Here is a 26447-nt window from a genome sequence, read left to right as displayed (position 1 = left end):
ATAGTTCTCTTTCGTTACTTTTAGGACTTTTATTGTGTGGGTTTCATTGTGTTGGAGTATGAGAACAGGCCTATAGCCAATTGGTTTTTGTAGCTCAATGGTGTATGTGCTGAGACTTCGGGTACAGGAGTCACAAATATATATACACTGGTGGGACCTCACAACTAAGACTTAAAATAAATATCGCAAAGTAACCCGCCGGGTGTCAATCGATAGTACGCTGAAAAGCAAAACAATATTATATACTACTCTAATATCTGGACAAGCTCATAAACAATTTCCAAATGGCAATATATACCAGCTCCGTCATCACACAGCACACTCTACCCCATCTGCCCCAACACCCCCTCCAAAACCTCACTCCCTGTAACCTCCCATACACACTGCACAAACTCCCTCTCGAGCTGAAACGGCTTGCCAACCAGATTGGGTATGTACTTTCCCACCAGCATGGCGGGGTCAGCCATTTCCTCTGTAATGCAGCTCTGCAGGAGGTGCCGGAAGGAATTGACACCGGGGCGCAGAAGGGTGCTGTGGAAAGGAACGTCGACGTTTAGGGGGATTGTAGCGAGGGTCCGTTTGAGTACAAAGGGCTTAGGTGTTTGGTTGAGGATGGATGTAGTTGTTTTGATAAACGGTTGGATTGAGTCGGTGCAGGAAGGGATTATTGAGCCTGTTGAAATTGCGTCGGTGAGGCTGGCCAGGGCGGATAGACTTCGTAGCTGGAGGGATGTCAGCATAAATCTACCACAGCATTATAGGACAGTGTAGAGTCAGTATGGTAGGGTAGGGTATATAGGTACTCACATCCCCCGCACAAACATACTGCGCATCTCTCACATTCAGATTCACAATCTCCAGCAACGCCCCCTCTGCACTACACTTTGCAATCATCTCCACACAGTGCCGCAAGTCCGCTTCGCTGAAAGTCTTCGAGACCCGTCTTGGATTGACAGCGCACATGCCGTACTCCGTTGCCCCATTTGCATCCCTCTTCACAGCATTCTGCATCGTCAGTCCGCGGTAAAAGACCAGCGCCGCGACATCTGCCACGCTGAACAGCCCGCCGATTGCCGCGAGCGCCACGTACTCGCCTAGCGAGTGTCCTGCAAACAAACTATCGTCCTGGATCAGACCTCTCTCGCGCATATCCTGCACCCGGGCAATCTCCATCAGGGCGAGGGCAGGCTGCGTGAATTGCGTCTGGTGCAGAAGGCCCGTTGGGGAGCGGAATGTGTAGGAGCGGGTGGAGGGGGTTATAGATGGGAAGACAGGCTTGGATACCGTGGTGCCATCGGCATCCGTGGAGTGGAAGTTCAGGGCCATGTAGTTCTGGCGGATGGCGCGGCCGTTTGTGCCCCCGAAGTACACGGTCAGGGTCTTGGGGTTGGACCGGACGATGTGGGAGATGGAGAATCCTGTCAATTAGTGTTAGTCAAGCTAGGATATCCCCTGGAGAATGAAAGTGTCTCACCGTATGTCCTTTCGAAGTACCCATCCGCAGCCTCCCATACTGCCCTCGCGCTTGGACTCTGCTTTTCCAGCTCCATCCCCATGCCCTGCTGCTGGCTGCCCTGGCCTGTAAAGACATATGCCGCCAACGATTGCTTGACGATAGACTTGGCCGAGAGGACTTTGACGCCCGTTTCTATATTTTGCACCTGCAGAGCTAGGCATAGATTCCCGCGGTCCATGCCCACATGCTCGACCTTGATGCTCAGCGTATCCCCAGGAGAAACCTTACCAGTAAAGGAGCACGACCACGACCGCATTCTAGTCGGATCGCTTTGCGCCACGTGAGACTCGACCAACGCACGGACAAAGCCGCTGGTGAACATTCCGTGCGTCACGCGAGTTTCGTGTCCTGCGTAGGCAGCGAAGAGCTCGGACAGATGGATGGGATTGCAGTCCCCCGATGCGGCGGCGTATGGCTCTGCGTTGTCAGGAACGGTTACTTGTAGGTCCTCGATTAAGATGCGAGGTTGAGGGAATGGCTCGGCCTTCTTATGGCAAGGAGTACCGTGTCTGCGCAGAAAGTCGGTAACTGGATTCCTGATGTACGAGTCACCGCTGAGGTTGATTGATCCCAACTGTCGAGCTGACCCGGTTTTTGACTCCGGAAGAGGGGCAATAGATCCCTCGACTATCAGATACACGTATCCCTCTGACTCTTTGAAAGTGTAGCGACTCTTGACGTGAAGCTCAATTGTCTTGTGGATGTAGTCATGCAGATCCACGCCCTCCCTTAGCACAAGCCACCAGCGAGCCATTAGCAGTGCAACCTCTTTCTTCGAGGATAAAGTAATTTGTATCTTTTCTTCCTCAACCGCAAAGGTATTCTCATAGTCAATGTACTCACCCAGCAGGATGAACGCGCTATTCAACCGTATAGTAGGTGTTCCATTGCGAGTGAGCACCGCCTCAGCCTCAACAACCTTGCCCACACCCGGTTTAATCTTGATCGAGGTCAGCCGTCCCTCTGATGAGAGACAGTCGCCCTCCTTCAATTGTTCCACATCATCACAGTACTCGAAACTATTGCTGAGGTGCAAAAGACGAAGCATATCCCCGGTCACGCTTGGGTGGAAAAGGCAGCTCATGAGGGGTTTCCAAGCGATCGCGATAGCCAGATCAAGGGGTGCAGGCATATTTTCATGAGCCGTTAGAGAGAACTTGAGGTTGTGGTTGCAGATGCTCTTTGCAAATTGTCGGATCATCTCGCGAGTTAGGACGACGTCCTGGCCACGGGAGACATATTCTGAGGGAGGAGAGGGCGCAACGGAGGGTTCCCCAATCCAGATATTTCGGTAGTACTCTTTGATACGCAGATCCCGGTCTTTCGAGACTTCCGTGATGCTTGGGGTCCCCCGTTGTGGCTTGTACTCGAAGCGGAGTTCCAACGGCACAGCATTTTGGTCAGCGAGGGTTAGGGCTAGCATGCCCTCGGCGACCATTTGAAGAGAGGCGCTTGTCACCACGCGCGCAGCACCTCCATGTTCTTCATCAACCTCCTGAATTTGTACCTCAAGGGTATTATCAGATTGCACATTCCGCAGGTTGACGCGTCGAACCCGCGGGGAGGCGAAGAGGCGACGGAAGGGGTTCGCAACCAGCTTGATGCCCTGTATGATAAAGGGCTCGGTCAATATAGCCCGGTACCATGATATAGAGCATAAGCCTGATAGGGCTTTCAACCACTGCTCTGAAGAAACCACTAATACTGCGTTGATAACAATGAAGTCAACTTCCTGCTCAACGACGAACCCATCAAGCGTCAACGGATCAAAAGACTCTTCCTGGACTGGCGGATCAACTGGAGTCCTCCGCTGTAGCTGATCTACCCAGTAACAGTGGATACAGTCGAGAATACTCTTCACCGGTTCGTCCAGACGAGTCGTATACTGCGCCGCAACCGGTCCATGCAGGATACAGACACGCCCGACATCCTGACCGGGCACTGCCTCCAGACGCTCCGACTGCCATAGCGAGTCCTTCTTGAACCAGTACTCAAACTCCTCATCTAGTGCCACGATGTACGGAACTGGCTTCTGGCCGCGCCGGCGAGAGAGGAGGACAAAGTAGTCGGCGTCTGCGGCCGTGATGGCCTCGTTCTTTGCCTGCGGATATCTGGTGAAGAGAACTCTTTGAAGCGTCTCCGGGTCATCAAGCTGAGAGGAATTGCCAAGGACTGCAATGCCACTGATACTGAGCCTCTCTTCCATCCGCCGGGTGAAATCCCATACTAGGCCCCGGAATGAGGGATCAATCCACTCTTGGATATGAGGCAGATACAGCAATTCCACCAGCCGCGTCCACACCTCTGTATAGGTCATCTCGTGCAGGTCAACTACCGTGCCCGTGGCATCTCGTCCAAACCAGACCTTCTGGAAATCGTCATTCAAACGGCGAATGTAATACTCCTTGCGTGCCAGAAGAGCCTCCTTTTGCTTCTCCCGGGGTAAACTAAAGACATCCCGGTCCAGTTCCGCCCACAGCATAACGCCCATCGTAGCGACCTTGTGGATCGGCTCTCCCATTTCCGAGCGGACAGTAAGGATGCCGCCGGTTGGCTGCTGGTACGTGCCCTCCCAGTCTGGATCCTCGACCCCAGGGATCTCGCAGAGGGCTTGTTTGACAGCGAGGCTGGTTTGCGCTTCTTTTGCTACCATGACCCTGCTCCCGAGGAGAATCGCATCGAATGGCATAGCGGGCCTTCCGTATTTCTCTGCCCAGCTACCGCTCAGGTATGAGTAGGTGCCTTTACCATCACCGAAACCACTACCTGCCACAAGGATGATGTTGGCTTGAGCCCGGATAGCGCCGTACCGCTGCAGGATAGGGTCATGGAAGTCCTCGTAGGAATGGTGCCCGCCGCCCCGTCCGCCCGTCCACTGCAGGATGATCGGGAAATCAGGATTTGCGCGGGCAATCTCTAAGACGGCATCAATTGCGTCTCGCGAACCGGGCTTCAGCCCAATATGCTGCAACGACAGGTCCTGGATATAACCTTGTACAATTTCTGGCGATGGCACACCAGCTCCTATGGTCAGCCCTGTGATGGGGACCCCGGAACGGCGCAACTCAGCGAGAAGTGGGATTTGCCATGCCATCGCGGCTGGACTCGCATAGATAACGTTGCAGGTTATCCCGCGGCCTGGGAGGATTTTTGCCGCGAGAGAAAGAATACCCTGGCGCATTTTATCGGCGTCTGGGAACCCACCACATGCCAGTTCGGCGTGGTACCCGGCATTGAGTATTGCGGCAACAAACTCTGGGGACGTCGTCGTGGGGGTCATTCCTGCAACCATGAGTGGTGGCAGCCCCAGAAATTGCGTGAATTTGGTGTCTACTAGAGGAGACTCTTGGCCAGGATCAGATGAAGCTGGATACTGTAGGAGCGATGGCGCAAACTTTGTGCGGCAGACTTGATTATACCGCACAGGCTTATTGCGCGCATACAAGTCTGCTGCATAGCTGAAGCTTGCACTGGGGCCATCCAGAGCAGATACGATCACCGTCCGTAAGCCAGTTCCCTCGCGCTGCTGGCTGACCAGGCTGCCAACCCCTGCATCTCCTCCAGGTCCAAAGTCTAAGATGTGCGTGAAGCCCGGGAGAACCTTTTCCAGTAGCATTTCCCATTGCACGCTACCCGTGCAAATCATGCGCACGAGTTCCGGGATCAGATTCGAGGTTGAGCTTGTCTGTAAATTCTCGGTTGTTTCGGTGTGATACACGGGGAAGGCCAAATCTGAACCGAGGAGGGTGATTGAGGCCAGATCTTGAAGAATAAGTTGTTCAGCATCCCGCAAGTATGGTGAGTGGAAGGGAGCTGTGACTGGCAAATATCGCGTAGAGACTGTCGGTGGGCGTTCGCTAAAGGGCACGCGAGACCAGTTGGTGTCGGCGTTGGATACAGCACGATTTTTCATCTGAACTATTCGCTCTAATGCTTTTAATGAGCTTGGATGTCCGGATACGACGAATTGCTGAGGCCCGTTGACCAGTCCGAGGTGGATGTTGTTGACGGAAGGAAGATGGGTGTTGATCTGGTCGATCTGTTTCTGTAACACTTGTTGGGATTCGCCCTTCACGCTGAGCAAGCAAGAGGGGAAAGGCTGATTACAACCAGCCTCTAAGGATGCCGTATTCTGCTGACACCTTGCGCCTATCCAGAAGAGCACTTCCACCGCTTGCTTGGCCGCAGCATAGAAGCCTTCCCATGAATCCGCCGCAGCAACGAACGCTGCCACTACGACTCCCTGGGAGTGACCAGTCACACCAGATAGATACTGGCGCAGATCTCCTGGGGAGATGCCCAGATTGATACACGCAACTGCGTATTGCACTAGTTGACTGACAGCAATTAGAGGAAGGCTGACAGCGGCAGTGGTGAGATATTCCACTCCAGGCCGAGTATTTGGGTCTCTTAGCCATGATTCGACGTCAATTCCTCGAGGGAAGAGGCCTTTTACTGTAATGTTTGTGGCCAGTCGAAGAAGGAGTTCTGATATAGTATGCACAAGTGGCGTAATGTGCTCTTGATAGATTTCGTATGCCTCAGCCAGCTCTTCAAAGTAAGTTTCAACGCCTTGCCCGTTGAAGAGAGCGAATAGTTTTGCGTTCCCCCTATTGGCGCTTGCAAGTAGTTGACTCGTCCCTGAGGCGCACCTGTGACCTGTCGCAGCACAAGCTCTGAAGTACGTTCGCAAAATCACATTATGCACAGCATTGCTCTCGCCCATTGATGCCAGAAAGGCGTTTATGTTCTCATTCTGTAATATGTCGCTTTGGAAATAGCTGAGAACTTCTCTGAGGATGGGAATCTTAGGGTTAGACGAGCTTGAAGCACCCTGAGGTATAAGATCCAAGACAAACTGCATAAACGAGCAGCAAAGCTCAAGGGCAGATGAAAATTCCTGCTGGTCTCGATTTGAAGACAGGAATCTATCCACTTGAGAATGGCAGCTCTGCACCAGTGGTTGGGATACCGGAATCGAGCATCGCACAGCACCACTCTGCAGTAAAACCTCATCCAGGCAAAGAGGCTGTTGCTGAAGATCCTCCCATGGCGTAGGAACTGAAGACGAGACCTGCGATCCCACCGACGACCATGGACTGTCCATTTTTCTGCTAATGGTGTTGAACAGAAGTGTATGGGTATACCTGCAGTCTCCAGCGTCCCCTGTGAGTTTCAAGGGCTTAGTAGAGTTTGCCTAGGTACACCAATCTGGGCTGCGCACTAGAGCCCCATCTGCTCAACCGTTCAGCCTTGCGTGCAGGAGCCAGGAGAACGCAGCCCTGAAAGCTGAGGCAGGGGACAGAGGACCGCACCTATCTGCAGCTAAGGCTTCCCGGCCGCGACTTCCCACCATGCCAGCCTGGCATCTGCAACGCTCCTTCCTTCCCAACTTGGAAACAACTTCGTCGCAGTCTACGAGTCAGCACTAAGACACAATGCACTGCCTCCTTCTTAGTGCTCTCAGCTGAGGCGCCATGCAGTTAGCTTTCCATTGAGAGGACATGGATATTCTATAGGTATTGAAACTGCCATGCGCTAACCGCGAGGAATACCTTACCCAGCCTTACTAATACCATACTGGTTGTATCATACATACGCGTGCTGGGTAAAATACAGTGTTACCGCTACCTCCTGGCTCGGCCCGGCTGTAGATCCACCCGCCCGCAGATACGTCAATACGCACGGCCCGTGCGTTTCCAACTATACTTCCACCAATCATCGCAGCTTACCCGTCAAAGCTTGGTATTCCAGCTAGGCACGACCTACCAACGATACAGCATCCCTGTCAGGATTCGTAAGCATGCGGAAATGCCATCGGCTAAATGTACTGTCTTGATCTAGATCTCGAGGTGACATCGGCCCATCCGAAATCTCATCGATGAGTCTATGCGCCCGATGCGACTGGTCCATTTGTGCCCCAGCCCTAACGTCGCTCGGATTTAACCCGGATCTGCATTCTTCAGCCGCTCCTCACTAGCGAGATCCCGCGGAGGCCTGGGATCGTTTTATAGTATGGTGCTCGTGTCTTGTGATCGCTGTCCGACAGCGGCCGCTGTGTCTTACCCCGTGGCTGACATTCAGCTCGGAGGACCAAAGCGCCTTCATCTACTCTAGCGACTTCGCTAAGCAATGGTATCCGGTGCTAGTTGGAGTGGTCTCTTGGACGCCAACATGTCTCACTAGTAGTCTACGAAGATGATGATCTGTTCAATGCCTAGTGGAAGGGGATCCGGGTATGTTAATAACCTATCTTGCGTGAGTTCCGGGGGGTAGATTACTGCCCCCTTCCAAGTTCCTGCCCGATTCCTCGTTTTCAACAAGTGTTTTGTCACTGCAACTTGCTTTGGGAGTTTGTCCATTGAGCCCCAGCAAATTACGAGATGGCCTCTTTCCCGCCTTCTCCGACCCAGTCCCTAGGTGCGCTGTCCAAGTCACGAACTCCATTTACATTGCTAACATGTCAGTCAAGAATGGGACAAGCTTGGGTTAGCGCCCATGGATGGTCAGTACCTACCTATCCCAAGACCCAATGTTCTCAAGCTGACCTAAGTCCGTCGACGCAGTCAACGCTCATGTTGAGTGTGACTATTCAGTGTCTACAGGCCACTGGTCTGAGCCTCGACTGGTAGAGGACAGCTTTCTGCGCATTCATGGTCTTGCACCAGGGCTAAACTATGGTATGTACAGCCCTACCTCTTCTACAGATGCTGCAGTGAACACTAACATCACCCCTACCAGGCCAACAGGCATTCGAGGGCATGAAAGGTGCCATATTGACCCATCCTCCCATTCCCATCCGCAAAACAATCCCCGTTAACCTCCCTCACATCACCAGCCTACCGCTCCCCAAGCGGACAAATCCACATCTTCCGCCCCAAAGACCACTGCGCCCGCTTCGCCCTCTCCTGCTCCGCCATTGCCATCCCCCCAATCCCCGAGCCCCTCTTCCTATCCGCCATAAATCTCGCCGTCGCCGCAAACGCCGAGTACGTCCCTCCGCACTCCACCGACGCAGCGCTCTACATCCGGCCCCTTGTCTTCGGTTCAGACGCCTTCTTCGCCGTCTCTGCAGGCACGGGCTACAAATTCTGCATCTACGTGCAGCCCTACAAGGCCTACCACGGTAGCCAGCCGATTCCAGCTCTGATCCTGGAAGATCTCGATAGAGCAGCACCAAATGGCGTCGGACACGTCAAGGTCGGCGGAAACTACGCCCCCGTGCTTAAATGGAGTGATGCCGCGAGGGCAGAGGGGTTCTTCATAACGCTGCACCTGGACAGTCGGACGAATAGCGAGATTGATGAGTTTAGCACGAGTGGGTTTATTGGGCTCAAGAAGGCCGGAAACGCCTATACGGTTGTTGTGCCGAGTAGTCGGTCGATTCTCAAGAGCGTTACCAGCACGAGCTGTCTTGAGATTGCGAGGGAGCTGGGGTGGGGTGTTGAGATTCGGCCGGTAGGTTGACTCTTTTCACCATTGCTATGGCTCTCTATATGATAGAGATTGTGCGAGAACTAAACTAATGCGTTACAGATTCCCTACCGCGAGCTCGAGTACTTCGCTGAAGTCTTGGCCGCCGGTACTGCCGCGATGCTTGTCCCGATACGGTCTATTACCCGGAAGTCCACGGGCGAGACGTTCCAGTTTGGCACCGATGGTCCGGGTGAGGGATACAAGACGCTGCTGCAGGCTCTGCTGGACGCGCAGAAGGGGAGGGTCGAGGCCAAGGAGGGCTGGTTGTGGCCGGTTTCGCCGGTGGAGAGAACCGGTGCAGACTGATTTCAGCTCATGTCCTAGGTGGTGGGCGGTCGACTGTGATAGATATCTGCTTTTCTACATCTCAATCTATCATATGTTTCGTGATCTGTCCTAGGAAGCAGACTTGAAGAGTAATGGACTTTCAGAATATGGATATAGATGCCCGTCTTTGCGGGAAGGAGAAGGTCGTCAATGAACCAACCCTATACCAAGGGCTGTACATTCTAGGTAGTTCCTGTACCATTAGACTCACAGGTAAATATTCAAGACCTAGATATATCTTTGAGGTTTTATCATCGCAACGAGATAAATGTCTGGACATGGTACTCTTCCTTACCATCCATCAATTAGGTGAATTTGGCTCTGGGCCGCCGTGAACACCCACCCTAAGAGCACCATGCGATGGTCCAATGCGAACATATCCTCCAGCGCCAAAGAAGAAACAGCTGGATCTGACATGACCTCCATGAAAAATCCCGCGGAGTCATGAAAATTAGCAATATGCACTAAAAGCCCTAACGGAGACTAAAACCGCTAAGCTCATATTGCGGCGGCAATGCTACTCAGTCTGGACCGGCCGAAGCTCGGAGACTGTTTGTTACGGTACGATAGATACTAGATAGCCTATTGAACGTGCATTACGCTAGGGTAATGATCTCCTGTGGGCCAATACCCGGGTACATACCACCATCGATCCACAACTATACGGAGCGTACCCACCGGTTTAGACGACGCTTCCAATCCCACGCCAAGGCCGCGCAACACTCTATTCTAACCAATATATCCTGTGATCTTGGTCAGCGTGCGGGCCTGGATGCTTTTGTATCGTGGGGCTGAACGCTAGAGATGTCTGGTTGCATCTGTAGCTGCCGGCCCAAGCCCTAACAGGGGCAGTCAAGGGGACTGCAGGTGAGGTGATGCTGAGTTGAGAATCTCAGATTGTAGAGCAATTAGCACCGGATAGAGAATACTAAATCGGTACTCAGCGCCGACATGTCATGGTAGTCTCACATTCTGGGCCTCAGCTGAAAGAATCCGGAGGAGGATCTTCTTTGCTCGCTAAGGGAGGGTGGAGGATGGGCCCTTCTAGCTGGCGAGGGAATCAGACTGAGTCCAAGGAGCATTGATGGCTGTCAGATGCGTGCCAGTCCACACTGCAGTTGGAAGTTCGGCGCCCTGTCTGGTGGCTGAACTATAGCACCTGGGCACTAGAGCCTCTTACCTTGATTACCCGCGACATGAGGCACAGAGGACTTGGTCGGTCGCATTTGGAGCTACCATACCTTGCTGCACTGTCAGTGATGTTTCTGGGCGCGGCTTCCTCTCGCTAGGATATTAACGCACCGGCATTGATCAGACTAAGTTCAGAGTTCTCGCAGTTAACAGTGTATCTGGAATCACTGGCATTGTGCGATGCTTCCATGACCGCAACCATGGCAATGGCAATCGAGACAGATCATGATACGCAGCGCAAGCTGGCGCGCACATTGCTCATCGAGCTCATGGCGTATGTAAAACCCGTCAACCTACCATAGAAACCGGCAATCCAGACGAACAATAACTGACATGGGTTTTCACACATTCATGTAGCTACCAATTCGCGTCACCAGTCCAATGGATCGATACGCAAGACGCAATCCTCTCGCGCAAGGAGTGCGACAGCATCGTCGAAATCGGGCCTTCGCCTACGCTCGTTGGGATGTTCCAGCGGACGCTCGGCAGCAAGAAGTACCAGACGCAGGAGGGTATGAGATCAAAACTGCGGAGCTTGCTGAATTCAGAGAGAGATACAGCTGAGATCTACTTTGACGGAGCCATTGACAGCTTGGAAGAGAAGGGACAGACTGGGAAATGGAAGGAGCCACCGGCTGCAAAACCAGCTCCCACCGCTGAAGATGCGCCTCTCCCCGGACCAACAACGCTATCGGGGTCGGCACACGAGGTGTTTACAAGACCCGTAGTCCTGGAGCTTGAAGATGAGAGCCTCAAGGCGCGGGATATTGCGATGATGATAGTTTCTCGGGCGCTGAAGAAGAGCCCGGCGGATGTCGATCGGTCGAAGTCGATCAAGACTCTTGCTGGTGGTAAGTCCAGTGGTATGATGGAGTCTGAACAAGAAATAACAAAAGCCAGGACGATCAACACTGGAGAACGAGATTGTGGGCGATCTCCATGCGGAATTCAAGTCTCTGCCAGAACGTGCAGAGGACCTGTCCTTGGGTCAACTCTGTGATTGCATACAATCGGGCAAGAAGCAAGCTCTCCAGCTCGGCAAAGTGTCCACGAATATGGTCAACTCGCTGTTTACCTCCAAGTTTCCAGGCACTTTTACCATGGCCGGCGCGCGGGAACATCTCGGATCGCGATGGGGGCTCAAGCAAGGCCGACAGGACTCGTGTCTTCTCCTCGCCGTGACAGAGCAGCCGACGACACGACTTACCACCGAGGCAGAGGCCAAAGCATTCTTCGACCGGGTTGTAGAAAGCTACACAACCAGGGAGGGCATCTCCCTTGACACACGCGCATCTTCGTCCGCGCAAAGTGTAGCGGTTGACCCTGAAGCCCTGCGTGGAATTACAGATTCGCAGAAAGCTCTGTCACGGAAGCTTCTCGACGTTTACGCATCGCACACTGGTGTAGATCAAAGCGCTGATAGGCGGACTCTTGACGCGCTGCGTCACACCGTCGACACTAAATTGCAATCGGAGCTGGATTTGTGGAATGCAGAGCATGGGGAGGAGTACGCAAAGGGTATCCAGCCAAGATTCGACGCCAGGAAGGCGAGATACTACGATTCGGCGTGGAACTGGGCTCGCCAGAGGCTTTTGGAATTGTTTAATCTGGTCACCTCTGTTCAGCAGAGAAACGGTGTGTTCGAGACGCTCGACAGTGATCGTGTCACGGAGACTTGCTATGCTATTACAAATGCTGCCGACGAGACGGTATTCCCTGTGCTGGATGAGCTGGTCAACACACTGTCCGAAAGCTCTCCTCTGCACAGCATCTTTATTGACCTTGGAGGGCAATGCAGGCAGATGTTGCGAGTTGGACCGCTCTTTAAAGGGTCCCCCAAGCAAATGGCTCCCTGCACGAGCCTTGACGAGAAGGGCGCCATACAATATACCGAAAAGCCGCGCAACGATGAAGCAAGCTTTTCTGACCTGGCATTGCCGGTATCATCGACGGAATTGGGAGAACCGCATCTGCATCTGAAGGAGAAAGTCGGGACTGGGTGGCGGTACAGTCAACGTCTGACCAAACATCTTCACAAAGCCCTCACTCAAGTTGAGAGGTCTGGAGAATCCTTCAGCGGCCAGACGGTGCTCATTACCGGGGCCGGTATTGGGTCAATCGGCGCAGCCATGATCAAGCATTTCCTCCAAGGGGGTGCCAAAGTGGTCACGACCACATCTTCCCTATCCCCCAAGGTCGCCCACGCGTATCAGAGCATCTACATGGATTATGGTGCCAAGGGATCCCAGTTAGTTGTGGTTCCGTTCAACCAAGCCAGCGTGCAAGATGTCACCGCTCTCATCTCGTACATCTACTTGCCCGTGCCCGACGGTCTCGGCTGGGATCTCGACTATATCGTCCCCTTTGCAGGAATCAGCGAGGCCGGACGGAGGCTCGACGCCATCGATTCAAAGTCCGAACTGGCGCACCGTCTCATGCTGACCAATGTGCTGCGGTTGCTGGGAACGATCAAGACATACAAGGAGAGGCATCACTGCCGATCTCATCCTACGCAAGTCATTCTACCACTATCCCCTAATCACGGCACATTCGGTGGTGACGGCTTGTATGGCGAGTCGAAGCTTGCTCTGGAGACGCTGCTCAATCGCTGGCATGCAGAAGACTGGCGGGATTCTCTGTCTATCTGCGGCGCGGTCATCGGCTGGACGCGGGGAACCGGCTTGATGAATCAAAATGATATTGTCGCGGAGGGCATTGAGGCAGGCGGGCAGATGAGGACATTCTCCCAGGACGAGATGGCGTATGCCCTCGTTTGCCTGTGTGTGCAGAGCATCAACGAGCTTTGTCAGGAGCAGCCGCTGTACGTGGATTTGACAGGAGGCATGGGGAAGGCAGAGAATCTTCCTCAGAAGTTGCAGGCTCTACGACAGGAGATCAAAGAACGGAGCGAGATTCAAGCGGCATTGCTTGCGGAGTCGAGGCTAGAGCAGCAGTGCCATTCAAACACCAAATCAAAGCCCAGGTCAGGGCAGAAGCTGCAGAAACGAGCCCATGTCCGCATTGACTTTCCCAAGCTACCTCATTACGGGGAAGAGATTTGTCCACTGGCTACAGATCTTCATGGAATGGTCGACCTCCAGCGGACAGTCGTTGTGACTGGCTTTTCAGAACTGGGCCCGCTGGGAAACGCCCGTACACGATGGGAGATGGAGGCATATGGCCAATTCTCTCTCGAGGGGGTGGTCGAGATGGCCTGGCTCATGGGCTACATCGAGCATTACACCGGGACCATAGATGGCTCAGCATACTCGGGGTGGGTGGACGCTGCTACCAAGAAGCCCGTTGCAGATATCGAAGTCAAGTCACTATACGAAGAGAAGATACTAAGCAACAGTGGCATCCGCCTTGTCCCTGAGGATGAAGAAAAGCCAAAGTTTCTGCATGAGGTCATATTGCAAGAAGACCTGGAGCCTTTATACCTGCCACAGACGCTGGCTGGGGAGATGAAAGCAGAGCATGGCAATTACGCTGATATACAGCAATCAAACACGCCAGACCTCTACAGGGTTCAGTTGCGCAAAGGCGCAAGACTCTACATTCCGCGAGCAATGCAGAATACTCCTACAGTTGCCGGGCTCATCCCAACTGGCTGGGACCCACGAACGTACGGCATCCCTGAGGATATCATCATGCAGGTTGATCCAGTCACCCTATACACGCTCGTCTGCACCGTTGAGGCCCTTCTCTCTTCAGGGATCACCGACCCCTACGAGCTCTACCAATATATCCACGTTTCGGATGTTGGAAGCTGCATCGGCTCCGGACTTGGGGGCGCCTCCTCCCTGCGCAAGATGTTCAACGGGCGCCAAACAGACCCTGAGATCCAGAAGGATATTCTGCAGGAGACATTCATCAACACTACCGCCGCCTGGGTGAACATGCTCCTGCTCTCAGCTTCTGGGCCCCTCCGTACCCCCGTAGGTGCCTGTGCAACAGCCATTGAATCGCTCGAGTTGGGATTTGAGACTATATCCAGCGGAAAAGCTCAGTTCTGCCTCGTTGGCGGGTGTGATGACTTTATTGCCGAGACATCACAGGAGTTCACCAACATGAAGGCGACTGCCAACGCCGCAGACGAGATCGCCAAAGGCCGAGCGCCGCATGAGATGTCCCGACCAGCCACCAGTACGCGTGCCGGGTTCGTCGAGTCCCAGGGCGCAGGCATCCAGGTCCTGACCACTGCAGCCTTAGCTCTGAAGATGGGCCTGCCGATCCGTGGAGTTGTAGCGTTCGTCAATACATCCAGTGACAAGGCCAGTCGATCGGTCCCAGCGCCAGGAAGGGGAGTCCTGACGAATGCCAAACAAGTCCAAGGGCAACGAATGCCATCACCACTCATGGATATAACAAACCGTCGGAAACGATTGGATTTTCGATTGCGCCAGATCAATGAGGCCCGAGGTGTAACACTGCAAGACCTCTCTCTAGAAGTCGACGCAGTGGTATCCCAGGACCCGAGCATGGATGTAAACGCGTACATGGCCGAGCGACGCCGGCAAATCATCAATGAATCCATACGCGAAGAGCAAGAAGCCCGATACACCCTAGGCAATGCCTTCTGGCACAATAATCCTCACATCGCGCCGCTATGCGGCTCCCTTGCAACCTGGGGTCTTACCATAAACGACCTCTCCGCCGCCTCTTTCCACGGGACAAGTACAGTGCTCAACGATAAGAACGAGTCATCCGTGCTCCATACACAGCTCCAAACCCTCGGTCGATGCCCAGGAAATCTGCTTTATACCGTCTTTCAGAAGTCGTTAACAGGGCACTCCAAGGGCGCGGCGGGGGCTTGGATGCTTAACGGCGCGCTGCAGATGCTGGAGACTGGTATTGTTCCTGGGAATAAGAACGCGGATAATATTGACATCGCACTAAAGGAGTTTGATTTGCTTGCATATACGCAGCGGACTATTCGACTCCCGAAGGACAATATGAAGGCTATCTCGCTCACGTCTTTTGGGTTCGGCCAGAAGGGGGCGCAGGCGTTGATTGTGCATCCGCGGTACCTGTTTGCGATCATTGATCAGAATGAGTATTCTGCATATACAGAGCGCTGCGAGATCAGAAAGCGGAAATCAGATGCATACTTTCATGAAGGGATGAATGGAAATTCGCTGTTTAGGGCTAAGACAGCGGCGCCCTGGGGAGAGCAGCGCGAGAAGGAGACGGCGGCGTATCTTGATCCATTGGCGAGGTTTCCTTGATGGATTGCTCAATGGTGTTTCTTTGCTCTTGATGTGTATAGATGATGGCGAGCTATATAGTGACAATATACTTTACTTCCAATAATCCATACTGTTCGCAAACGTCCATTGTCTTCCAAGATAATATCATGGACTTTAGTACTGAATCCTAAGTTGCCTACGCCCTTCTCGCCAGATTATACTATCACCACATTCCTCGCAGCACCTCTCGGCGTGCAAGAGGACTAACCTGCCATCGGGAATTAGCCCAGAGAGTTAGAAGTGAGCAAAGGTTGATTATGTGCCCCAAGCAGGACGAGATTTCCTGGGATAGGCACATGGGTCTACCATACGAAATTCTACGTTGTCTTCGAAGCTTGAATACAGATCGCACATCTCTTCTCCAACCGTACCATAGGTACTACAGCCGTCCTGACTAAGAAACAGACATGCCCTCCAAGTACTGCTAGTAGAGCCCAGCCTGTTAGGTAGGCTATCGGCTACCTGTGCACCTGTACCCAACAATCCAGTGGACCTCACCACCATCACTGATCCATCCGTGCCCCGTACCGGCACGCAAGCAAAGCAAGGGAAAACAACAGCTCCAATTTAGCACGGAACCGCGTCGGGCACAGGACAGGGGAGGAGTAGGACAATGGCGCTGTTGACTCTGAAAATCCCGCAATGGCACTATCTTGGGACCCGGGGCCGTTGGGTTGCGGCTGAACCAAGTGCTCCAGGTGGAGGGCGAACCGAATTCTGGCTGGCATGTCGCACGGACACGTGGATGAGCGATGGGAAGGGCTGCATTCCAACCACCACATAGGTACGGTACCCACATACTACCATAGCTCTGCGATACAGAATAGGCAGGGCACAGCGATGAACAGGGGTTGCGCGTCCTCTCTCCACTGCCCTCACATCGTCGGCCGAGCGGAAAAATACCTCTGGCTTGGGCTGTCTAGCTGGATATGGATGGCAACTAGATGGAATTCCCGTCACGGGTTCGCTAGACGTACTACCCGCAGTGATTGCCCGGTAACTCAGTTTGGTGGATCCATGCCGGGCGGGGGTAGCCCTAATGATCCCTGTCCGGGCTCCAGTTGAGGTTGGGCTGGGCTGGTCATCTGATGGGTGTGGATGAGATCCAGCAGGGCCAGACGAAGGGGCCTGTAGGCGAAGCCCAAAGAGGTCAATTGTGGCGTTGGTCCGCGCGTACCCCATAACCTGTTGAAGCACTGTGCGCTATTTTAGCGTGCTTATGAGCGGTATATGCTTCCAGTGACAGCTCTCGCTACGTAGCTAAGGCTGCTAAGCTAAAATAAACCTTGCAGGACAGGGCTGACGTGACGAATCCTGCAGCTAGGGCTGGACTGTACAGTAATACGATACGGTACGTCGGCGTGTGCTGCGCTAGCCGTACTGTGTACTGGTAATGGCGGTTTCTTTCAGTAATCACACTAGTAGAGTACTATACGGTAAGACATACGTAGCAGAACAGATCTAGATCAGGACACCTGTGATTAATCTAATCTGAACCAGAGCCACGGGGCAAAAATAGCCGCATATTCGTTGCCAAAGATATTGCTTGGTATGTACCTAGTCTCGAAGTCGGATAGTCTAGCCTAATTGAGACTTTTCTCCGAGGATGACTAGAGACTGGTCGAGGTCGCTTACACCATCCTCACAAATGCGTGATTCTCACATTGACGGGTCGGATTGCATCAATGCAAGGGGAAGCGGAAGAGGTCTAGCAGCGTCCTGAGCAATATGGTCGACTGGATGGAGGCGTTGCCCGGCATTCTGGCGGGCGAAGGTTGCTATGGTAGGTAGGACGGGGAGTCCAGTCTCAGAACCAGCGATGCCATCAACCTGCTTCCCATGCTGTCCCAGTGCCCTGTTTCTCGATTTCGTTCTCCCCTCCACAGGGTTCTTAACTAAGGTCCCAGGTGTCGGATGTCAATTCCCAGCATGCAGGTGGTTGACACCGGAAGCGCCTGGAGCAGCCTCTCCCATACGCAGTATGCCGTCTGTATGGCGCTCGCAGTACTCCTTCTGGTGAACCTGAAAGGCGTCTTGGGGGTTTGGCATGTACGTATACAATCTTGTGCTCACTTCAACACAATCAGGTTTTTCCCTACTTACAATCTATGCTCTTCTCCAGCTACGCCTCTTCAAGGGCCTATTCACCCAGTACATCCTCGCCGCCAGAGACAAGAAATCAAAGCGACCGACCCCAACTGCAACCCCTGACGATGCCAGCCCAGATGATCCCAATCAAGCTACATCTGGGCATGATACCGACCCAACCCAACCCCCGGCCCGCCTCTTCTCCTACCTCGTAACAGCCCACCGCAACGCCGCTATAGACTGCGACTACAACATGCACAAGTCCAACAGCACCTTCTTCGCAGATCTCGACATCAACCGCGCGCAGCTGCTCATCCGTCTATTCGGCGGATTTCCGCGGTGGACACCACCCACCCCTCTCGACGACAAGGAGAAGCACGAGCACAAGGATAAGAAAACTGAGAAGTCGCTGAACGTCGCACTGGGTGGAACATCCTGCGTCTTCAAGCGCGAGATCAAGCCGCTCCAGCGCTTTGAGATCTGGTCTCGCGTTGCTGGGTGGGACGGGAAGTGGCTTTATGTTGCGAGTTATTTTGTCAACCTTAACCTTAAGCCGGGGGTGGAGTATGACAAGGCAATCCTGGCGTCGTCACTTAGTCGGTATGTCTTTAAGGATGGGAGGGTTACGGTTAAGCCGAGGGATGTGTTGGGGTATAATGGGTTGCTTGTGACTGAGGCGGGTAAGGGTGAGGATGGGGATGGGGAGGGCTTAAGTGGCAAGCTGGAGGCTGCGAGATTGTTTGATGCACTTGATGCACTTCCTCAGCAGTTTGAGCCTGGCAGGTTTGGGGTATTGGGGCGGTACGCCGATCTGTAAGCTGTGATGTCTACATGAGTAGGTATGAGGATATTGAAACGGAGACGTTGGAGAATGAAGCTGATCTACAAGGAGCATTTGGCTCGGCCGTTGTTGATTCGACTTACTTCTATATAGTAGATTCCAGCTCAAAGTAGTGGTTAATACGTACATTGAAAAGAAGACAAAATGGATACAGACAGTGCTGTGGCCAACTGGTGTACCGCCCTAATTTCTACATGCAAGCATGGTTGTAGAGAAATATTCACTAACTTACCTCTGCCGCCTCACAATGCTAGGTATTCTTCCTTTATCAGAGGCGGGGCGTCACCTATAAGGTAAAGGCGAAGCAGCCCTCACATTCAGCGGCACCATCTCATCCCCAACCAACCGGTCATGGCCATGCTCCTGATCTTCATCCGGAATTTTCTGCATCTCGTGATTCTTCCTCCTCCTACAGCACGCACAGCAGCCTCCTCTTCCACAGGCAAAGATCTTCCGCAGCGGACTCGGGGGCATCTTTGCATCAGGCCCCTTGATCACCCTGCCCGGATGCACAACATTCCAAACCGCAATAGCGCACCACATCGGCGCCGCGTCAAAGGCATACATATACCATTCATGCGTAGAAATGGTGTTATTCTCATCGTTGCCCTGCGAGAATTCAACGAGACGGAAGATAATCCGGATCGTGATGAACAAGAGACTGGCGTAGAGTGCGTAGAGGAGCATCCGCCACTGCGCTTTTAGCCCGGCGAGCCGGCCTTCACGGGATAACCTCAGCATCCGTCTGTGGTACTGAATCGCAATGAACGTAAAGCACAGGATGAAAAACTGCTGGATTCCGATCCCGCCCATGTAGATGTCCAGGCCCTTTTTCATGGTCGCGGCGTCGGCGGTGGGAGTTGCCATTCCGCCACCGATGAGCTGGATCACGAAGGCGCCGATGTCGAGGATCACGAAGACTACTGCGAGTAGTGAGGGCTTGAAGATGCCGATTTGTCGCTCCGGGATGAAGAAGTTTATCATTCGGGCGAGGACCATGTAGTCGAAAGCGTTGACCACTGGCATATTGTTAGCAGAGACACCGGTACAAAGCGTAAGAAAGGGTAGGGGACCGTACAAATCGGCGCCGTTAGGATAAACATTTGCGTCACCGTGAGAACGGTTGTATCCTGCTGGTTCTTCGTGCTGACAGCACGAGACACATACCCCGTGCATTCCCACGCTGCACCGAGCAAGACGACCCAGACGAATGTCGCTTTGTAGATGGTCGCTTGCACGAAATGAGCAATGAGGAGAACGCCGAAGAGTACGGAGAAGGCCACTGCGGCGGCAAAGGATGGGTAGTAGCTGTATAGCGCATTGCAGTTGCCTGGTGGGACATAGCCGTTCGAGTCGGGGGTCACGGTAGGAGTGCAGGTGTTGGTGGGCAGGTCGAGGGAAAGGCTAAAGGTTGAGGAGGGGAGATCAAGAGACAAAGTGAAGGGCTTGATGGAGATGGTGGGAAGGTCGAGAGTCAGATCGGGGGCGTAATCATCGCGGGCTGCTATGGTGGCGAGGGGGGGTGCTGTTGGCGCAGGCGTTGGGGCTGGTGCTGGTGCTGGTGCTGGAACGGCGAGCACGGCAGCTGCTGAGATCAGCAGGAATATAAATAACATATCCGAGGCCAATGGATGAAGAGATAGTAGGAAGCATGTACTGCAACGCATACAGCAAGCAAAGCATGCTTTAACTGTCTTTGCCTTTGTTTCCCTCTGTTGTTGCCTTTGTTGTGTTACACGCCGCCTGCTGCTATTTTGGACGTAGCAAATGCAGGGTTGCGCGAGTACACCAGGCAGCTGGAAATTGCACCAGTCACAGCGAGCGGAGGGAAATGCGTGTTGAGACGCAATCTCTATTGCCCGGTCCTATTGGGTTGGAGGCCCGGGCGAGCGCTAAAGAAATGAGTGCGCAGTCTAGCTCAGTTTCAGCTTCGTGGCAGCCTGACCTTCTTTGTCTGGGGGAGGAATGGCGTGCCCTAACTCCCCTAGTACGCAGCTAGTGCAGGTGCTAAGGTGCTCGGAGCCGAGTTCAGCCCCGGCCAGGCCAAGGCGAGTGATTTACCGATTGAACTCCGTTGCTGAGATCATTACCCGAGCTGAGCTGGACCCTGGTAGGCTGGTATGACTGTGCTGGTGGAGTCTGGCACCTGCTGAGTGTGGTCGCTGCAGTAGAAAGTGCCCTCCCAGCCTCCCATTATGCCTGCGTCTCGAGTGCAGGCAGAACCGACTAGCTTCGTAATTGCTGGGATGTGTTCCATTGCCGTCCAAGATGTCTTTGGCCCAACAGTGGCCTCGACCTGTCGCAATGGCTTCGACTTCACCCTGCGGTTTGAGGAGGCATTTTTCGTCATTGTCCCCTGCAGCTTGCTTCTCCTGTCTTTGCCGTTCTTGTTGTATCGACTGCGAGCCCAGCGGCCTCAAAGATACTCCACTGGGACGTTTCTCTGCATCAAGTTGGTAGGTAATATGCCTGGTGGATAACCAAGGCGATATAACTAACCACGCATAGGCGAGCCATCTAATATCCACTGCGATCAAAGTCGCACTCCTTGTTGTCCTTGTCGTCCCCAGTCTCAACATTCCCACGACCCGGACCACGGTTGCTGCAGCTGCAGTCTCCATCGCAGCTTCCCTGGCCGCGCTTGCTCTGTCATGCTGGCAGGAACACCGGTCACCGCGACCTTCGACTCTCCTAACACTCTTCCTAGGCTCATGCATCCCGTTGGACGCAGTGCGCGCTCGAACTATTTATGCAGTTCAGCCTCGGACTTACTTTGTTGTTTTCGTCGTTGGTCTCGCGTGCGATTTCGTCAAGTTCATCCTAGAATGTGTCGAAAAGACCGGCGGCACAGATCCCCTGCCCAGCGAGGCCACGGGCAATGTGTTCAACCGGAACTTCTATTGGTGGCTTAACCGGCTGCTGCTGCGCGGTTTCAGAGAGGTCCTGGCCGTCGAGAAGCTGGCTGCTATCGATGACGGCGTGAGCAACGAGTCGGATGCCGAGAGGTTTGCAAGAAAGTGGGATGCCGGTATGGCAAGTCATCACAACCCTCTGTCCTTTGCTGATCAGTCGTGTAGTGAGGGAGAGATCCCCCTCGTCCCTCATCCTTCTCCTCCTCACGCACCACCGCAGCGCCCTCCTTGCCGCCGTTCTCCCCCGGCTCGCCCTAACAGGCTTCACATTTGCGCAACCCTTCCTCCTCACCCGCATCATCTCCTATGTCTCTGAGCCCGCGACGGCCCTTACAGCCTCTTATGGAACAGGGCTGATTCTCGCAACGGCGCTCATCTACCTCGGCCTTGCAATCACCCGTGCAACCAGCCAACATAAAACATACCGCCTCATCACCATGATCCGCAGCAGCCTCGTGCCTCTCATGTACAGCCAGACGCTACGTCTCGATATCGGTTTCGTTCGCGACTCGGCTGCGCTGACGCTTATGAGCGTCGACATTGAGCGCGTGGCATCCGGGCTGCGGAACCTGCACGAGGTCTGGGCGAGTCCGGTCGATGTGGCGCTGGCGCTGTGGTTGTTGACGAGGCAGCTCGGGGTTGCGGCTGTGGCGCCGACGGGCGTCTTCGTAGGTGAGTTACTTGTTCCGTTCTCTCTTCTGCGGCAGGCGTGCTGAGGGTTTGGGTAAAGTATGCAGCATCCTTGGTCTTGGAGTCGCGAGTACCATGGGCGCTCGGCAAAAACGGTGGCTCGAGGCCATCCAGGAGCGCGTCCAAGTTACGTCAGACATGCTAAAGAGCATGAAGGAGATTCGGCTAAGTGGGCTGCAAGGGCCCATGGCGTCGAAGCTGAAGGGTCTGCGAGCGGCTGAGATCTCGCAGTCGCGGCCCTTCAAGAAGGCGTTAGTCGCAATTGTTACGTTGTGTAAGGCGTTACATCTTTATTTGGATATGATACAATTCTCCAAGTTCAGATGCTGATCTTCAGATAGCGTTTACCACCGCTGCTTCGGGCCCTCTGCTCGCGTTCACCATGTACACCCTCCTTGCCATCCGCAACGGAACGCCAGTCCTGAACTACGACAAGGCGTATACGTCCTTGTCGTTGCTCGCGCTCCTTCAAACGCCCATGGCACTTATTCTTGACGCCATCTCGGGCGTCGTCACAGCTGTTGGTGCACTGCAGCGTATTGGCGTGTATTTATCTCGTACTACGACGTCATTCGTTCCAGATAAGAGGGGAGCAGACAACGTACGGCCGGGGTCCACCGCATCAGTAGAGCTTATAGATCCTGAAAAGCCCAAGATTCCAGATGCGGAAACAGACACAAACACGGGCGCAATCATCCGCCTCCAAAACTTCAGTGCCGGCTGGAACACCATGGAGAAGAAGCTTCTTGTCATCAAGAACTTAACTTTGGATATCACTCCACAGAGCTCAACATTCATTTTCGGCCCTGTTGCCAGCGGAAAGACCACACTCCTGCATGCGATCTTGCGAGAGACGCCGTATACTGAGGGAACGCTGCACATATCCCCTCATATCAGGCACATTGCCTTTTGTGCGCAGACACCTTGGGTCATCAGCGACAGCATCCGCGCGAACATCCTCGGGGCAAATCTCTTTGTCCAAGAATGGTACGATCGCGTTGTTGAGGCTGTCGCATTGCGTGAGGATATCAGCTCTTTTGAGCGCGGCGATCAGACGGTTGTTGGTGATGGGGGTGTCGCGCTCAGTGGTGGGCAGAGGGCGCGGTTGGTAAGCACTTCCCCTCGTTTTTACCGGACTTGCATAGACGCCGAAGCGTAGGTCTGACTGAAGTCACTGGCAGGGCATTGCGAGGGCGGTCTATGCGAAAGAGAAACTCCTTTTGCTCGACGATGTCTTCAGTGGATTGGATGCAAGGACCGAGGAGCGCGTTTTCCACAACGTATTCAGTTGGAATGGGCTGCTGAAGCAGACTGGGACAACGGTTGTTCTAGCGACTAATGCTGGTCAGTAATACTTAGTGTTCAGTCCCTATTCGGAACGGTCTCTTACTGACTGAGCCGGATATAGTCCACCGCATGGCGTACGCCGATTGTATTATACTGCTCAACAGCGACGGGCGGCGCATACACAAGGATGGGACTGCCTCGGCCAAGGAGATCATGCTAGAACCACCGACGGGCGTAGGGATCGATAAAAAGGCGGTCTCTAAAGAAACCACAGTGAGAGGAGCTCCTCGGCCACCATCTCTGATAGAGATTCCGCAGGGGAGTGAGCGGCGCACTGGCGATATGACGGTGTACAAGTACTATATCTGTGCAGTTCATCCCTGGAATGCAGTGGTCTTTATAGTGACCTGCGCGATGTTCGTCGTCGGACTCAGCCTGCCTCGTGAGTAGCTTATGTCTTTTACGTCTCTACTGAGCAAGCATTAAATGACTGACTCTTGCAGAATTCGTGGTAAAATGGTGGCTTCAGACAAGCGACGAGTATACCGTCTCCCATCGGGCGCAGTATCTGGGCATCTACGCTGCCCTTGCTGGGCTGGCCGTCCTCTCGCTTGCCATTAGCGCTTGGTACGACCTCCGACCCCTGCAAGCCTCTTCATCTTCAGTATTCTAATATCAGGAATAGGCAACTCACAGAGCGCATGCTCGCCCGTGCCTCGGCGCACTTCCATAGCACCCTACTAAGCACAATCCTCCGTGCACCTCTATCTCTCTTCTCAACAACTGACACCGGCACAATCATCAACCGCTTTGCGCAAGACCTGCAGCTCGCAGACATGGAACTCCCCCTGGCGCTATTTAACACCACCGTGGAGCTCCTCCAATGCATTGCTCAGCTGATAATCATTGCGGTAGCCTCAAAGTACATTGGCATTGCCCTGCCTGTGCTGCTTCTCGTCTTCTGGCTGGTGCAGAAATTCTACCTCCGCACAGCCCGACAACTGCGACTGCTCGACATCGAAGCAAAAGCGCCACTCTTCAGTCGCTTTCTTGAGATCCTTGCCGGGCTGGTTACGATCCGCGCTTTCGGGTGGCAAGCAGACTTTGAGGCCCGCAACCGAGCCGCATTTGATGCGTCGCAAAAACCCTTTTACCTGTTGTTCTGTGTGCAGCGGTGGTTGAATTTGGTACTGGACTTGGTGGTCGCGGCAATTGCAGTCATGGTTGTTGCCGTTGGGGTCAGGGTTAGGGGCGGCGTCGATGCTGGATTCCTGGGCATTGCCTTGGTGAACATTGTGCAATTTAGTATCAGCATCAAGGCGCTTCTGTCGAACTGGACGCAGTTGGAGATTTCAATCGGCGCGGTTGCTAGAATTAGATCGTTTGCGAAGGATACGGTTGGCATGTCTCAGGACGAGGGAGTTGAGATTCCGCCATCATGGCCGGAAAGAGGTCGGATTGAGTTCTGTAATGTTACGGCGTCATATGAGGGCTCTTCTCAGAGTGTTATCCGCGATCTGAGTCTGAGGATCGAGCACGGGCAGAAGATTGCGTTGTGTGGGCGGAGTGGAAGGTATGTCTATCCCACCTCGTCTCGAACCAGTAATTGACTCTGTCTGCAGCGGAAAATCCTCCCTCGTCTCGGCTCTCTTCCGCATGCTGGATGTCACGCACGGCAGCATCTTCCTCGACGGAGTCGACATTGCCACCGTCCCCCGAGAGACCCTCACTACCCGTCTCGTCTGCGTCACCCAAACACCGTACCTTCCCCCAGGAACAATCCAGAGCAACATTGACCCCTTCAACAGCTCAACTTCATCCGCCATCGAACAGGTCCTGGAACAAGTCCACCTCTGGGAGATTGTGCAATCCCTTGGTGGAATAAGCGCCACCATCAGAGATGATCAGCTCAGCCTAGGCCAGAAGCAACTCCTCTGTCTCGCGCGGGCGATGGTGCGGTCCAGCTCGATTCTTATCCTCGACGAAGTGACGGCGAGTGTGGATGCCGAGACGGACGCCTTGGTGCAAAGGATTATCCGCGAGCATTTTGCGGACCGTACGGTCATTACCGTTGCGCACCGGATCGAGACAATTCTGGACGCGGACGTGGTGGCTGTGTTGGATGAAGGGAGGATAGTGGAGATGGCGTCTCCGGGTGACTTGCTTGCAAAGGAGCACGGCGCATTTAGAGCACTGCATAATGCGAGTAGGAGTTCGATGAAGGAGTAGATGAGGTCGACGTCTGGTCTGGGTTGGGAAGAGCGTTTGGTAGAGAGACGAGCGGATGCAATCCTGAAAGATATGTCATGTCAAGTCACGTACCCAGCTATGTAGCAGTTCCTCTCTAATGTAGATAACTTACGCCCCGTCATTGAGCTTTTATATCTGTAAGATGTAAAGTTCATGATCTTGTCAGAGCCATGGTCGTAGACTATATTATATTATAATGGGAGTGGCCGATTGACAGGCAGTTAGAGCTGCAAGAAGCGATATACTGTCACATTTTATATATAAATATCTTTCCCGGAGTGAGGATAACGTCTAGATAGCTTCTAACATCTCTATTGGCGCACTGTACTCGGTCAGGTTGGTGGGTGACTACGCTGCGAACTATCAAGGTTCTATTACGTATCAGCAGGAACCGTTTATCTACATTATCTTGCGGGGTCTTCCTTGTTAGAAAAATGCTGGAAAGAATACGTCTTTTCCTATGTTCTTTACACAATGCAGGGTAACACTTGTTTGATCTAAAGGAGTAATAGATCAGGGGGTGCCTGGAGCCCTATAAAGGTTGTGGATAGCGCTAATCATACAGGCCCACACCATCTAGAGTACCATAGCCTGCAGTGATTCATCCTGGGCATCTACGG

General features: G+C 53.6%; 6 protein-coding genes across 6 annotated transcripts; 4 read left to right on the top strand and 2 right to left on the bottom strand.

Moving 5' to 3' along the window:
- Nucleotides 1-323: 323 nt before the first annotated feature.
- BDW74DRAFT_169333 (uncharacterized protein) lies at nucleotides 324-6623 on the bottom strand (the record flags this gene model as incomplete). The annotated part of the gene is made up of 4 exons (XM_073726976.1): nucleotides 324-722; nucleotides 808-1418; nucleotides 1475-6419; nucleotides 6579-6623. 4 exons carry the CDS (start codon nucleotides 6621-6623, stop codon nucleotides 324-326), a joined length of 6000 nt encoding a protein of 1999 aa, XP_073581472.1.
- A 1276-nt stretch (nucleotides 6624-7899) lies between these two features.
- Nucleotides 7900-9316, top strand: BDW74DRAFT_186701 (uncharacterized protein; the record flags this gene model as incomplete). The annotated part of the gene is made up of 6 exons (XM_073731315.1): nucleotides 7900-7936; nucleotides 7989-8021; nucleotides 8083-8196; nucleotides 8258-8284; nucleotides 8355-8974; nucleotides 9053-9316. The coding sequence occupies 6 exons, from the start codon at nucleotides 7900-7902 to the stop codon at nucleotides 9296-9298; spliced, it is 1077 nt and encodes a 358-aa protein (XP_073581471.1). The 3' UTR covers nucleotides 9299-9316.
- Nucleotides 9317-10698: 1382 nt separating this feature from the next.
- On the top strand, nucleotides 10699-15738 carry BDW74DRAFT_186700 (uncharacterized protein; the record flags this gene model as incomplete). The annotated part of the gene is made up of 3 exons (XM_073731314.1): nucleotides 10699-10784; nucleotides 10868-11361; nucleotides 11411-15738. The coding sequence occupies 3 exons, from the start codon at nucleotides 10699-10701 to the stop codon at nucleotides 15736-15738; spliced, it is 4908 nt and encodes a 1635-aa protein (XP_073581470.1).
- Nucleotides 15739-17688: 1950 nt separating this feature from the next.
- Nucleotides 17689-18664, top strand: BDW74DRAFT_180443 (acyl-CoA thioesterase; the record flags this gene model as incomplete). The annotated part of the gene is made up of 2 exons (XM_073729748.1): nucleotides 17689-17808; nucleotides 17882-18664. 2 exons carry the CDS (start codon nucleotides 17689-17691, stop codon nucleotides 18662-18664), a joined length of 903 nt encoding a protein of 300 aa, XP_073581469.1.
- A 306-nt stretch (nucleotides 18665-18970) lies between these two features.
- Nucleotides 18971-20304, bottom strand: BDW74DRAFT_180442 (RTA1 domain-containing protein; the record flags this gene model as incomplete). Its single annotated transcript, XM_073729747.1, has 2 exons — nucleotides 18971-19707; nucleotides 19767-20304. The coding sequence occupies 2 exons, from the start codon at nucleotides 20302-20304 to the stop codon at nucleotides 18971-18973; spliced, it is 1275 nt and encodes a 424-aa protein (XP_073581468.1).
- Nucleotides 20305-20934: 630 nt separating this feature from the next.
- On the top strand, nucleotides 20935-25901 carry BDW74DRAFT_186698 (uncharacterized protein; the record flags this gene model as incomplete). The annotated part of the gene is made up of 10 exons (XM_073731313.1): nucleotides 20935-21144; nucleotides 21197-21716; nucleotides 21766-22272; nucleotides 22331-22564; nucleotides 22632-23398; nucleotides 23472-23615; nucleotides 23650-24019; nucleotides 24081-24204; nucleotides 24263-25150; nucleotides 25200-25901. 10 exons carry the CDS (start codon nucleotides 20935-20937, stop codon nucleotides 25804-25806), a joined length of 4371 nt encoding a protein of 1456 aa, XP_073581467.1. The 3' UTR covers nucleotides 25807-25901.
- Between the last annotated feature and the right edge of the window lie 546 nt (nucleotides 25902-26447).

This window comes from Aspergillus multicolor, assembly GCF_047715735.1.
Source record: "Aspergillus multicolor strain CBS 133.54 unplaced genomic scaffold BDW74scaffold_22, whole genome shotgun sequence".
Classification (NCBI taxonomy): Eukaryota; Fungi; Ascomycota; class Eurotiomycetes; order Eurotiales; family Aspergillaceae; genus Aspergillus; species Aspergillus multicolor.
This window is presented reverse-complemented; position numbering and strand designations above follow the sequence as displayed.